This window comes from Mus pahari, chromosome 9, assembly GCF_900095145.1.
Source record: "Mus pahari chromosome 9, PAHARI_EIJ_v1.1, whole genome shotgun sequence".
NCBI lineage: Eukaryota > Metazoa > Chordata > Mammalia > Rodentia > Muridae > Mus > Mus pahari.
In genome coordinates this window covers 11,881,832-11,894,990 of record NC_034598.1, presented here as the reverse complement: position 1 = coordinate 11,894,990, position 13,159 = coordinate 11,881,832, and the positions used below count along the sequence as shown (strand labels likewise).

General features: G+C 39.3%; 1 protein-coding gene across 1 annotated transcript in view; it reads right to left on the bottom strand.

The window, feature by feature from the left end:
* Positions 1-1,994: 1,994 nt before the first annotated feature.
* Hace1 (HECT domain and ankyrin repeat containing E3 ubiquitin protein ligase 1) overlaps positions 1,995-13,159 on the bottom strand; it is a 118,143-nt gene continuing 106,978 nt past the window's right edge. Inside the window, exons 23-24 of the mRNA XM_021204341.1 lie at positions 4,206-4,319; positions 1,995-2,844 (exon numbers count right to left, since the gene is read on the bottom strand). Coding sequence (XP_021060000.1) covers positions 2,742-2,844; positions 4,206-4,319 — 217 coding nt within the window. The 3' untranslated portion in view covers positions 1,995-2,741. The remainder of the gene's footprint in view (positions 2,845-4,205; positions 4,320-13,159) is intronic.

Below are 13,159 nucleotides of genomic sequence, written 5' to 3'. Positions count from 1 at the left end.
AAAAAAAAAAGAAAGAAAAGAAAACTGAGTTCATCTTCACTGCTAACTGAAATGAAAAAAAGACTTTTAGAAGTCATTTTTACTCACAATTGAGTATGTGAAGAGCAATGTCTTCCCCATGTTTCTCAAGAGGGGTTTCTCAAGAGTAGGCAGCAGCCTACTAAGAAAGGCTTGTTTTTGTTTTGTTTTGTTTTTGTTTTTGTTTTTGTTTTTTTCCTGACAGCCCTATGCTTCCTCCCTCCTACTCTGCCATGCTCTCTCACATCCAGCTACAAGGACTCTTATTTACCTCGACAGCATTCCAGAACTCAACACTTTAGTCCTTATATTCCAAAGATCTGTTCTTACCACAACACCAACACACCCTATACACAGTGGATGGATTCAATACTATTAAACTGTCTATTGTTGGGGTATGCTATATGAAATTGTGTCTCTGCTCTTCCTCACCTACCTAAGGCAATCTTTGATAATCAGATAAAAAAAAATCTGATAGCCAATTAGTTGGGAGAAAGGAGTCCTGGAAGGAGGAGGAGGAAGTGGAAGAAGGGGAGGAAGAGGAAGAAGAAGGTCTGAAATGGACAGGAGTACAGGCCTGGAAGGTATAGCTAGCTACCTGGCTGGATGGGGCGAGGTGGCTGGGTTAAAAAAAGATGAGCTAGTTGAGAGTCTGCCAGCTAAGGCCTTAACTTTGAAATATTAAAAGGTTTCTGTGTGGTTATTTGGGGAAAAGCTAGTTAAGGAATTGCAGTTGTATTTGTTTACAGCATTATGTCATATATACATAAAATCATAATTTTAATCTACAGTCTATGTTGCCTAAAGCCCAGTTTGATTTTGAATGGTTCACTTACAAGGACTCTTGATAAGTAAGCCTCAGTCTTTCAAGGTTATTCTCCATATTAGTCCCCTGAAGTATACTGTCTCACATTTTACACAGCATTCAATGACTACTGAGTGGCCCCACTTATGTGTTAGAAAGAACACTATTCAATTGATAATGGATGTTTCTTTCTTGGCTCCTGTGAAGCTGACTTGTGAATCCACACTAAGATAAAAAACCCATTTATGATGACGACAAAGACATCAATGTCTTAACATCTTTGGTCAACCTCTCAAAACAGAACTGACTAAAAGGGAGAGATCATTAAATGACATTCAGCTTGTGATGCCACATGTGCTGCATCCTAACTTACACAAGTTGTATCCTAATTTAGGACACAACAAAATCTGAGCTTGGGAGCTTACTCCTGCCCGAGAGGCAGCCACGCACTTAAACTGCTGAGCTAGAAAGAACAACCTGCTTCTAACCTGAGTATTGTGCAGGGACCACACCATGTTGCTGAAATTTGTCCTGCTGCTGAGAACTGACAGATTCTAGAATCACAAATAGAGGCCATGATAAAGTCAAAGGCTAGGTTTGCTGTAATGTTTTAACAGGTAGTAACCTTTTTTATAATTAAAAAAAAAAAAAAAGTACTTGAATCTTAATGTTAGAGCTAGTTTTAAGAAATTTCTTTTTTAATGCAATCTGTTTTCTTATATTAAACTTATTGCAAATAAACAAGACCCCAAAAGATACTCTGTTTATGTGTACTTTGTGTTCTAATTTGCTGTTTTCAATGGATCTCTGTCTCAAATACTGCTACACAAATAGTCCGATGCTCATGTGAGAAATGCCACATGTGCCACTCACTTTACCCAAGACCAGATCTTTTATTTGCTCCCAGTGGCAAAGTTGTAAATGTCAGAATGTCAGCATGTATGTGTGTGCATTCCTACCCCCGTAAAGCCAGGCTATAACTACTTATGCTCAGCTAGTCCACTGTGCCTTTTCCAAAATGTCCACCCAATGCTTTCTATCAGGCACACACCACTTAAAACAGCATTTTAGTCATATAAGCAAACTTAAGAAAACATTACATATTTAAGCTTTAATCTGAAGATTATATTACTTCAAGTGTGTCATCAAGCTTAGATCAAATAAAGAAATATAAGATAAATATATTTTAATTTTATTTTCAGTATAAATTAAGGCATAAGAAAAACTGAGACCAAACAGTACATATACACACACATGAAACCGAGCACAGAAAGATGCAAATAATTCATATAGTATAAGCTTTAATATATAAATTAGGTATCACTTTATCCATTGTTCAGCACACCAGTCTAAACTTTATACCATGTATCAAAATACTAAAAAGCTAAACAACAACAAAAAAATAAAACCCATTGCAATATAAGTATAATGTGGGAAAATACATATTTATGGCTTTACACAATCTAAAGTAATCCATTCTATATATTTTTCCAAAATATAAATGGTACTTTACATGCAATAGAACACACCAGCTGGATGTCCTCATATAATTTACAGAAAATACCCTTTAAACTAGACAGGTTCACAGCAGAGGTGGAATGTAGAAAAAGAGTTTGTCTTAAGAGTTTTAGATAAGATTAAAGAAACTTAAAAAAAAAAAAAAAAGGACAGTGTTTACTTCCAATTAGCATTTTAAAAAATGAAGTTTACTATGATTTTATATTTTCTAATTGTATCACAACATAGAAAAACAAAACATGGAAAAGAAATGTAAAATAGAAAACCTGATTCGTTATGAATTTTAAGCAGGCGCTCTCTGCCTGTGGGTTGAAGCGAGGTTGCCTTTCTGACAGCTGCCTAAATTACTTCTGTCACTGTGGATTGTGCATTGGTTGTCAGACGAGTCTTCCAGGCTTCATTATGCCATTGTATAACCATAGCTGCCACAATGCAGTGCTACAAGGAGTCTGTCCTTGAGTATTTCTTTACTTGGGTATTCAGGTAACTTGAGCATGTTGATGCTTTAAAAAAAAAATAGACACCATTAAACAGAGAATCTCTGAAATTCCTTGTTTTATCTAGCAGTAAAAACACTGCTTATAATTAACATAAAACCATTCTCTCAAATTTGCATTGAAATTGGAAAACCCTCAAGTGATGTTTAAGAAGAACTGCGGCTCCTCCCAGAATGCAAATGAGCAGATGAAGTAAATTTCCAGATTAAAAACAAGTAACAGGGTGATACACATGAAAGTGTCGATGCAACTGAATGACACCACGGCATTTTAACATTAGTGAGAACCAATTAAGTTTTAGGTGGTTTGTGCCTTCTTCCAAGTTCTCCCTACTAGAAGATGACACAAACTTAAGCCACTAATTCATTTGTAGTTCCAAAATTCTGAGGAGAGATTATGGTTGAAGCTCTCCTTCCATTACAGAAACACCGCAGAGCACACTGTCAGGCAGACAGGGTTCAGTCACTCTGGACCACTGCCAGCATCAGGCCCTCTTCTTATCTCAGCTCCCTTCCTTTGGGTCTCACTCCAACCCTAGACCTTTTTCCTACCAGGAACCACAGCCAACACATATGACGCAGACCTAGGTAAGTGTGCAGTACACTTCCACCCTCATCAAAGAAGCTGCTTTTTACAGACAGCTACTAGTCACAGTGCAGAAGACAACTGACTATGGGATGCCCCATCTCCAGTGATACATCTACTACACAACTCCTGCACATAAGGCTCAGGGGGCATCAACAAGAGGGATGAAAAGATTTTATGAGTCAGAGGACCAGGAAGTCTGCTGTGAGACTGTGACATCTAGCTATACATAACAGGGAAGCAGCCTGTCACAAACTCCCAACAATATGGGTCCCTACACAGGACCTGAACAATCCAACAATGGTTGGCATCCTGATGTGGATGGGGGAAACCTCTCAGGGCCTGACCTCTAGCTGAAGAGCTACAAGCAACAGCAGCTGAGAGAAGGAGCATTGTTCTTTCCCTGGGATGAGCTACCTAACTCATTTCCAATACCAATAGTCACCCTATTGACATACATAACATCTATACTGAAAAGACCCCATAGGTAGTTGTAGTCTTATATGAATTCATTGATATGTATTTGTAACAACATTAAAGAAGACTCCATGAATATGGAAGGGAAGGAAGAATATATGGGAGGAATAGAGAAATTATGTATTGTGTATTTTAATGAAGGTGCTTAACAAAAAAAGATACCTTCTCAAAGATAATAACACCATAACAGAGCAATGGAATGCAACTACTGAAGGCGTTATTTCTTCTTCCTTATTACAGCAATTACTTCTGATGATTTAAAATGAGTAAAAATATTCTATAATTCATTTGAATAAGTTACTTACCATGTGCTGGAAGTTGGTAAAAGATTTGGAGTATATGGCACAGCAGCAATTGTAAAGTTTTGCAAACCACTTCCACCCATAATATTGGCAAAGCCACCATGCGGGACCCTGGAACTAAGAGTTTGTATCATCAGCTGTGATCAGGAAAGAAAATCTCAGTCTGACAGACATATTTTAAGTTCTAAGTTAGTATAAAAATATATTCAAACTCTAAAACGACAGAAGGACATTTTGAGTCTGAACCTCCCAACTCATTCTTGTCTGTTGCTTCATGGTCAGTTAGCAAGCTTCCCAGGAGAAACCTCTCTGTGCTTGCTCAGCTAACAAGCTATACTTTTAACTGGCCACATGGTGTGTTTACAATGTGCTGGCTAGTTTTGTGTTAACTTGACACAGCTAGTTTTTTGGAAAGAAGAATCTTGAGACAACCATACTGGCCTGTAGTAAGCCTGTGGTGCATTTTCTTGACTGACGATTGATGTGGGAAGGCCTAGCCCTGCATTGTGGGCAGTGGCTGGAGGTACTGGGTATGTATGAAAGCGGGCTAAGCAAGTAGAGCTCCCCTGTGGCCTCTGCAGTAGCTCTTGTCTCTAGGTTCCTGCCCTGACTTCTTTGCTGTGCAAGTGTAATCAAAATAAACCTTTCCCTCCTAGTTACATAAGGTCACGGTGATTTGTCACAGCAATAAAAACCCTAAGACAACTGTGTGCCTCTCTATTAAAGTAGGACTCTTGAACATGTCCTATTTTACATTTGTAACACTGGGATGTCTATCCTTGGGATTAGCAAAACCACCTGACAACTGAAGCTGTTAAATGATTGCTGAATAAATAGATGGTGGTTGTTACAGGGAGGATATCCTACATAAATTTATGTTTGAATACTTGGCCCCTGTATGGTCCCTGTTTTGGAGGGTTGTAAAACCTTTAGGAAAGTGGTTCTCAACCTGTGGGTCATGATCCTTTTGGGGGGAGGGTGTCAAATAACCTTTTAAGAGGGGTCACCTAAGACCACTGGAAAACACAGATATTTATATTATGATTCATAATTCTAGCAAAATTACAGCTATGAAGTAGCAGCAATGAAAATTTTATATTTAGGGGTCACCACAGCATGAGGGACTGTATTAAAGGGTAGCAGCATTAGGGAAGGTTGAGAACCTCTGTTAGGACCTGGAGCCTTGCTGAGCAAGTATGTCAGTGAGGGTCAGTCATGATGGTTTATAACCTGGCCTTCCTTCCTGCTCCTGTTCAAGTAATGCCTGTGTGCTGCCATGCACGTCATGATGGATGACATCTGCCCTGAAACTGTGAGACACTATGCAGTCTTTCTCCTTGTGTGTTGTAATCCAATCATTTCGTTCTTTGTGAAAAATTCTTGGCACAAAGCCTATTTCCTCTATTTTGATCTTCAGTGAGAAAACAACAGTGAGAAGTATTTACACTTATCTTTCCGGATATGGAGAATAGCAAACATATTGCCTGTGGTTTCCATGTGTGTGCTCACCTTGTGCATGTGTGTGTAGAGGTGACTTGAGCCAACTCCTCTATTGCTTGCTACCTTGTTTTTGAGACAGTGTCTCTCACTGAATCGGAAGCTCCTCACTTCCTCTACAATGGCTGCCTCTGTCCACTGGGACTAGGGTTATATGCACACACCAGCATATCTAGTTTTTACATAATTTCTGGGGGACTAGGATTATATGCGCACACCAGCATATCTAGCTTTTACATAATTTCTGAGGGACTAGGGTTATATGCACACTCCAGCATATCTAGCTTTTACATAATTTCTGGTGATCCCCACTCAGGTGCTCACACTTACACAGCAAATAGTTATTACAAGCTACCTTCCTCAAATATCATTTTTAACTGTTGTGTAAACAAATTAAGACCACAAGAAGGCTAAAATTCAATACATAATGCATTAGCTGAACATTTTAATTCCGGGTACACAGCTATAGAAAATATAACTACAACTTTTCAAGTTCTATATATTTTAAATATTTCAAATTAGTCTGAGTATGTGTCATGATCAAACAAATCCTGGGGGGAAAATATATTGCAGTGAGCAGTGGATGTAGCCCAATGCAAGTATACTTGCTTAGTAGGCACAAGAGTTTGAGCCCACCACAAAAAATTAATAGAAAAAAAGACCACATTACAGTGACATGCTATAGTGTCTCTAGGATATATCAGAATACTGACACGCATTTAACGCACAAATACTAATTGTATACTTTTCCACATCTCTTCATTGCTATCACGCAGAATAGCTGGGCTTCATTACAGACTTTTCAGGCACATTCACTCTGCTTTGTTCTTCCCCCTCCTCCCCACAGGTCATCCCTGTGGACCTCTCCTCCCTGCAGATCCCTGTTCCCAACAGCCCTTCCTCCCATTTTCATGTTACCTATAAATCTGATTGCCTTCTCTTGCTTCCATGCCCCCTCCTTGCAGACCTCCTCCCCTCCCATGTACTCTGCTTACACTCATGGCCAACATACATGCATGTTCATAAATAAATTTTAATCCAGATTCTGCATGTGACATTACATTCTGACTCTGGCTTATTTTCATTCTTTGCAGTTGAGTAAAATTTCATTTTAGACACACATACATACATAATTTTAAAATTAATTTTTAATGGAAATTTAGGATGGGCCAAATGTGACCAGAATTAAAAGGTTTTCTGCTGCATAAATCACAGCATACAGACGGCTGTGAGTTCTGCTGATCCTTTCCAGGAGCATAGGCATAGAAAACTTAAGTTCAAGATCAGTCTGGACTACAGGTACCAATGTAATTCAACACACTTTGAAAAAAATGTTGATTGCAATACCTAAAACAATCCTGGGAAGTGTGTGAAGATGCACACCGTTTAATTTTACATTTATTATGGAAATATAATCATGAGTTTTGACAGACATACAGAGCAATAAATAAAACAACCCAGAAATATGTCCCTCCAAATATCATCCAGTTATTTTTAAAAGAGTGCCAAGAACATGCAACAGGGTGCTGGAGATATAGTTCAACTGGCAGCCTAGCATGTTGGAGACCCTTGTTTAAGCCTTAGTACTGTATACAACCAGGTATAGTAAACCATGCCTGAAATCCAAATTCTCTGGGTGTAGAGAAAAGAGAACCAGAAAGTCCAAAGTCATCCTTAGCTACACAGTGAAGTCAAAGGCAGCCTGGTCTTCATGAGAACTTGTCTCATTGCCCCATACCCCATTCCCATCCCAACACATTTCAATGGGGAAAAGCACTCAGTTATTCAACAAGATGTGTTGGGACAGCTGGATTATTTGTTATAAAATTTCTAAATTAAGTTGGACCATTACCTTATACCATATAGAAAGATAAACTAAAAACAGATCAAAAGACTTAAACATCACTATAACTAGAACTATAAAACATGTATAGAAAATATAGAGGAACACCTCCTGGGATTAAGAACAGTTAAGGTCAAATATCCAGCATTCCTAAAGAACTTCTACCAACACACATATTACCTCACAGAGACTGTTGCTACATGCACAAGGTTTGCACAGGTCTAAGCCAGATGGGGTCCCAGTGCTGAGGGAGGAAGTAGAAATGATACCCCATCCCCAACCCAGAAGCTACCTCCAATTCACAACCACTCACAAAAAAAAAAAAAAAAAAAATTAGTTTTCTCTAATGGAGTCTCACTGGCTATACAACTCCACTTAAGGTATATCCCATATCAGTTCAATGGTATTTGTAGGTTCTGTCTCTTATGTTATCAGGTATTTCTTTTAGTTTAGTTTAGTTTAGTTTTAACTGTTCACGTCCTTTCGTATATATTACAGTTCCCAATTTTGTTTTTATGGATTTTCTGTGTGTGGGAATGTGAATGTCTCTGTGCCTATGTGTTGCCTATACCTTTCCTTTGGCACTTCTTTTTTCCTTTCCATTTACTAGTTTTGTCCTATTTCAGTTATTTTTTTAAAAAAAAATCTTATATTCTTTCTTTTTGAGATGCCCCTTTGTTTTCTTATGAGAGAAATAAAAGGTGTGGATATGGTAGGTGGGTAGGATCTAGGAAGAGCTAGAGGAAGGGAAACTATAGTTAGAATACATTATTTAAAAGAAAAACTATTTTCAATTAAAAAAACAAAAAAAGATACAGTAAAAGGATGTGGCTCAGTGGTAATGCACTTAGCCTACCACACATGAGGCCATCCCTAGGCTCAATCTCCAGTCATTCAGGAAACAAAGATTCTGAATCTTTTCAATAAATCACAAATGCATGAGGATAACAAAACAAACAAATGAAAACAAAACAAAATCCACCACCAAAAACAAAGGCCAGGAATATATCTATTTTTAAATTTTATTTGTCTATGTATTTTTGCTTTTATCTATAAAATTAACAAAGTGACCAGGGATAAGAAGTTATATTATCCTAATTATTCATTGAGACAAAAATCTGATTATGACTTTATTAAGACAAGATGAGACTATAAGTGCTGTCACCAACCCTTCCACAAACTGTACCATAATGTTTCAGTATCTGGATAAACAATCTAATGTCCTTCACATAACTGAAGGACAGGTTAAACAAACAAAAAGAACAGGCTGAGGAAGCAGCTCAGTGTAGGACTCTGCCTAGCACAGAGGGCTCCTGAATTTAATCCTTACGTAAGTGAATAAATAAGCACCAAAAGATCTCCCATTGCTAACATCTAAGCTGAAATTTGTCTTTAGGTTTTACTGCATGAAGCAGCCCTGAAGTCCTACTCTTCTGTGTATCATGAACAACTGTAGTTAGGGCTCATCCTGACTCAGTTAATTTTATGCACTAGAAAACATCAAATTTCCACACATCCACATGCAACTGCAGATCTGCACACCGATCCCCACCCCACTCCACCCACCTACCATGATGCCTACTTCAACCAGAACACACAGGTGAGATGCCCAGGGCCCTGGCAAACCCAGCAGCACTGAGCGCTACTCCACCCGACAGGAGCTCCATCTTCTTTCCAGCCTACACTTCCACCTTCAATCCAGAATCAGCACACCCATTCTCACCCAACAACTCTGCCTGCCTCCTGGGATGCCTGCTCTAACCTGGGACACCCAGGAACTATCAAGCCAGCCAATACCAGAGACAACCAGATGGCGAAAGGCAAGCTCAAGAACATAATCGACAGAAGCCAGTACAGTATGACACCATGAGAACCTAGCTCTTCTAGCACAACAAACCCTGGATGTCCTAACACACCTAAGAGTATCACTGTGACCTTCAATCTCATCTCATGAAGATGATAGAGGCCTTTACAGGATATAAATAACCTAGTATGAACATAGTATTGTTCATAAATACAATGAACAAATGTCTTGCAGACCCTGAGAGACAGATGCCAGCTCAGACTACTATACCTAGCAAAACTCCCAATCACCATAGATGGAGATACCCCTTAAAGAAATACAAGAAAACATAATCAAACTGGTAAAAGCCCTTACAGAGGAAACAAATGAATCCCTTAAAGAAATACAGGAAAATACAAGCAAAGATGTAAAGGAAATGAATAAAATGATCCAAGACCTAAAAATGGAAATACTAGTAATAAAGAAAACACAAATGGAGGCAACCATGGCCATGGAATACCTAGGAAAGTGGACAGGAACTATAGATGCAAGAATCACCAAGTGAATATAAGAGATGAAGAGAGACTCTCAGGCAAGAAGATATCATAGAAGATATTGGCACAACAGACAAAAGAAAATGCCAAGTGTAAAAACTTCCTAACTTAAAATATCCAGGAAATTTGGGACGCTACAAAAAGACCAAACCTAAGAATAATAGGAGTAGAAGAGGGAGAAGATTCTCAGTTCAAAGGGCCAAGAAATATCTTTAAAAAAAATGATAGAAGAAAACTTCCCTAACCTAAAGAGAGATGGCCATAAATGTACAAGAACCTTACAGAAGAGCAAATAGATTGGACCAGAAAGGAAAATCCTCCTGCCATATAATAAAACATTAAATTTACTGAACAAAGAAAGAATATTAAGAGCTGCAAGGGGAAAAGGCCATGGAAAATGTAAAGGCAGACCAATCAGAATTACACCTGACTTCTCAAAAGAGACTTTAAAAGCCAAAAATACTATGAACAAATGTCTTGCAGACCCTGAGAGACAGATGCCATCCCAGACTACTATACCTAGCAAAACTCCCAATCACCATAGATGGAGATACCAGGATATTCCATAGCAAAACCAAATTTAAACAATTATCTTTTTACTAATCCAGCCCTACAGAGGAAACTAGAAGGAAAATTCCAACACAAGGAGAGTAACTACACCCTAAAAAACACAAGAAATTAATCGTCTCACAGAAAACCCAAATGTAGTTGCGTGACGCGCGCGCACGCGCGCACACACACACACACACACACACACACAGAGTACCACCTACAACATCAAAATAACAGGAACTAACAATCATTGGTCACTAATATATATCTCAAAATCAATGTACTCAATTATCCAATAAAAAGATACAAGCTAACAAACTGTATGCATAAACAGGTTCCATCATTCTGCTGCAGACAAGAAAAACAGCAACAAAGATAGTTACTGCCTCAGAGTAAAGGGATACAAAAAGATTTACAAAGCAAATAGATCCTAGAAACAGGTGGGAAGCTAGTCTAATAACTAATAAAATAGACTATTAATCAAAATTAACCAAAAGAGGTATGGAAGCATGCTTCATACTCATCAAGCAAAAATTCACCAAGCTATGTCTCAATTCTGAATATGTATGCCCCAAATGCAGGGACACCCACATTTGTAAAAAAAAACTTTACTAAAGCTCAAATCATACACTGAACCCCATACAATAATAGCACCCTACTCTCGCCAATGGAGAGGTCATCGAAACAAAAACTAAACAGAGAAACAATGAAACTCACAGATGTTATGAACCAAATGATCTAATAGATATCTACAGAGAATTTCACCCAAAACCTAAACAAACAAAAGAACAAAACCCCCAAAACCAAAACCAAACAAATCCCAAAACCAAACCAAACCAAAATCAATATGCCTTCTTCTTAGCACCTCATTGCATCTTCTCCAAAACTGACCACAGAATCAGACACAAAGCAAGCCTCAACACACACAAGAAGAATGAAATAACTCCATTTATTTTATCAGATCAGCATGGATTAAGGCTGGACTTCAACAACAGAGATAACAAAAACCCACATACTCATGGAAACAGAACAACTGTCTACTCGATGATCACTTAGGGAAGAAATAAAGATATGAAAGACTTTTCAGAATTCAATGAAAATGAAGGCACAATGTTCCCAAACTTATGAGGCACAATGAAAACAGTGCTAAGAGTTCATAGCAATAACTGCCTTCATAAAGAAAGTGGAGCGATCTCATATAGCAATTTAACAGCATAAATGAATGCTCTAGAACAAAAGGAAACAAACAAAACCAAGAGGAGTAGATGGCAGGAAATATTCAAACTCAGTGCTGATATCAATCAATTATAAATAAAGAGAACAATACAAAGAATCAACAAAAGCAAGAGCTGGTTCTTTGAGAAAAATCAGTAAGATAGATTATCATTAGCCAAAGTAACTAAAAGGCATAGAGACAATATCCAAATTAACAAAATCAGAAATGAAAAGGGAGATATCACAACAGAAACTCAGGAAATTAAAAAAAAAAAAAAATCACTAGGCCTTACTTCAAAAGCTAAAGGAAATGGAAAATCACAAAAGCACAAAACTGGAACATCTAAAGGAAATGGATAATTTTTTTTAAACAGATACCCTAACACTGTGGCCTATCTCCTAACAGGCAGGTCCCGAGCTCAGTGCCAACCAGTGACCTCGTCTCACTGAGAAAGCATGTGCAAAACCTAAAGTGAAGAGCAACAGCAGACAGCAGGTGCCTCATGCTTACTTCTGATCTCCAGAAAGTGTGCCTGCACAAATAAGTGCACATAAAACTCACAGGCAGACACTACACAGACATGTGTACACACACACACATTTTTAAAATGCATTCTTGAGAATACAAGATCTACTGAGCTGGTAAGGGAGCCATCTTTGCTCCAGTATGCCCGGGCTCCAGTCATTGCCGGGGAGAGCATGGACTGCAGAATCAACACAGCTTCTGGGACAGAACCTGCTTCAGGTTCCAGAAATCAGGGCACCATCCCCACCAGAGCGGAGGTGTCTGCCCGGGAGCGCTCTCATTGCCTGAGCTGGTAAGGGAGCCATCTTTGCTCTTGTGCGCATAGGCTCCTGTCGTTGCCAGGGAGAGGGCAGACTGCAGAACCAACACAACTTCTGGGACAGACCCCGGGTCTGGCTCCAGACACCCAGGCACCATCCCCATCAGAGCAGAGGTGTTCGCCTGGGAGGGCTCTCACTGCACTAGCTGGTAAGGGAACCATCTTTGCTCCGGCTCATTCAGGCTCCAGTCTGCACTGGTGAGAGTGTGGACTACAGAAGCTACGCAGCTTTGGGATAGACAGAAGCAATCTAGCTTCTGGGACAAACCCTGTTTCAGGCTCCAGACATCTGGGCACTTTTCCTGCCAGAGTATAGGTGGCCACCTGTGAGGGCTCTGCCTGCCAGAGCAGGTGAGAGAGACATATTGTGTCCAGGGTCCCTTGGAGTCTAGCCTATGCAGGTGAGTGTGCAAACTGCAGAGGTGACACATCTTCTGGGACAGGCCCCATTTTGGGCCTACATCTTCAGCCAGGAGGCAGATCTGAACACCAGGCCTCTGTGCACCTTCCCTGCAAGAGGACAGCTTGCCTGCAGAGAGTATTCTGACCACTGAGACTCAGGAGAGAGCTAGACTCCCAGGACTGCTGACAGAGGCTAACAGAATCACAGGAGGAACAAGCTCCAACCAGAGACAACTATAACAACTAACTCCAGAGAGTACCAGATG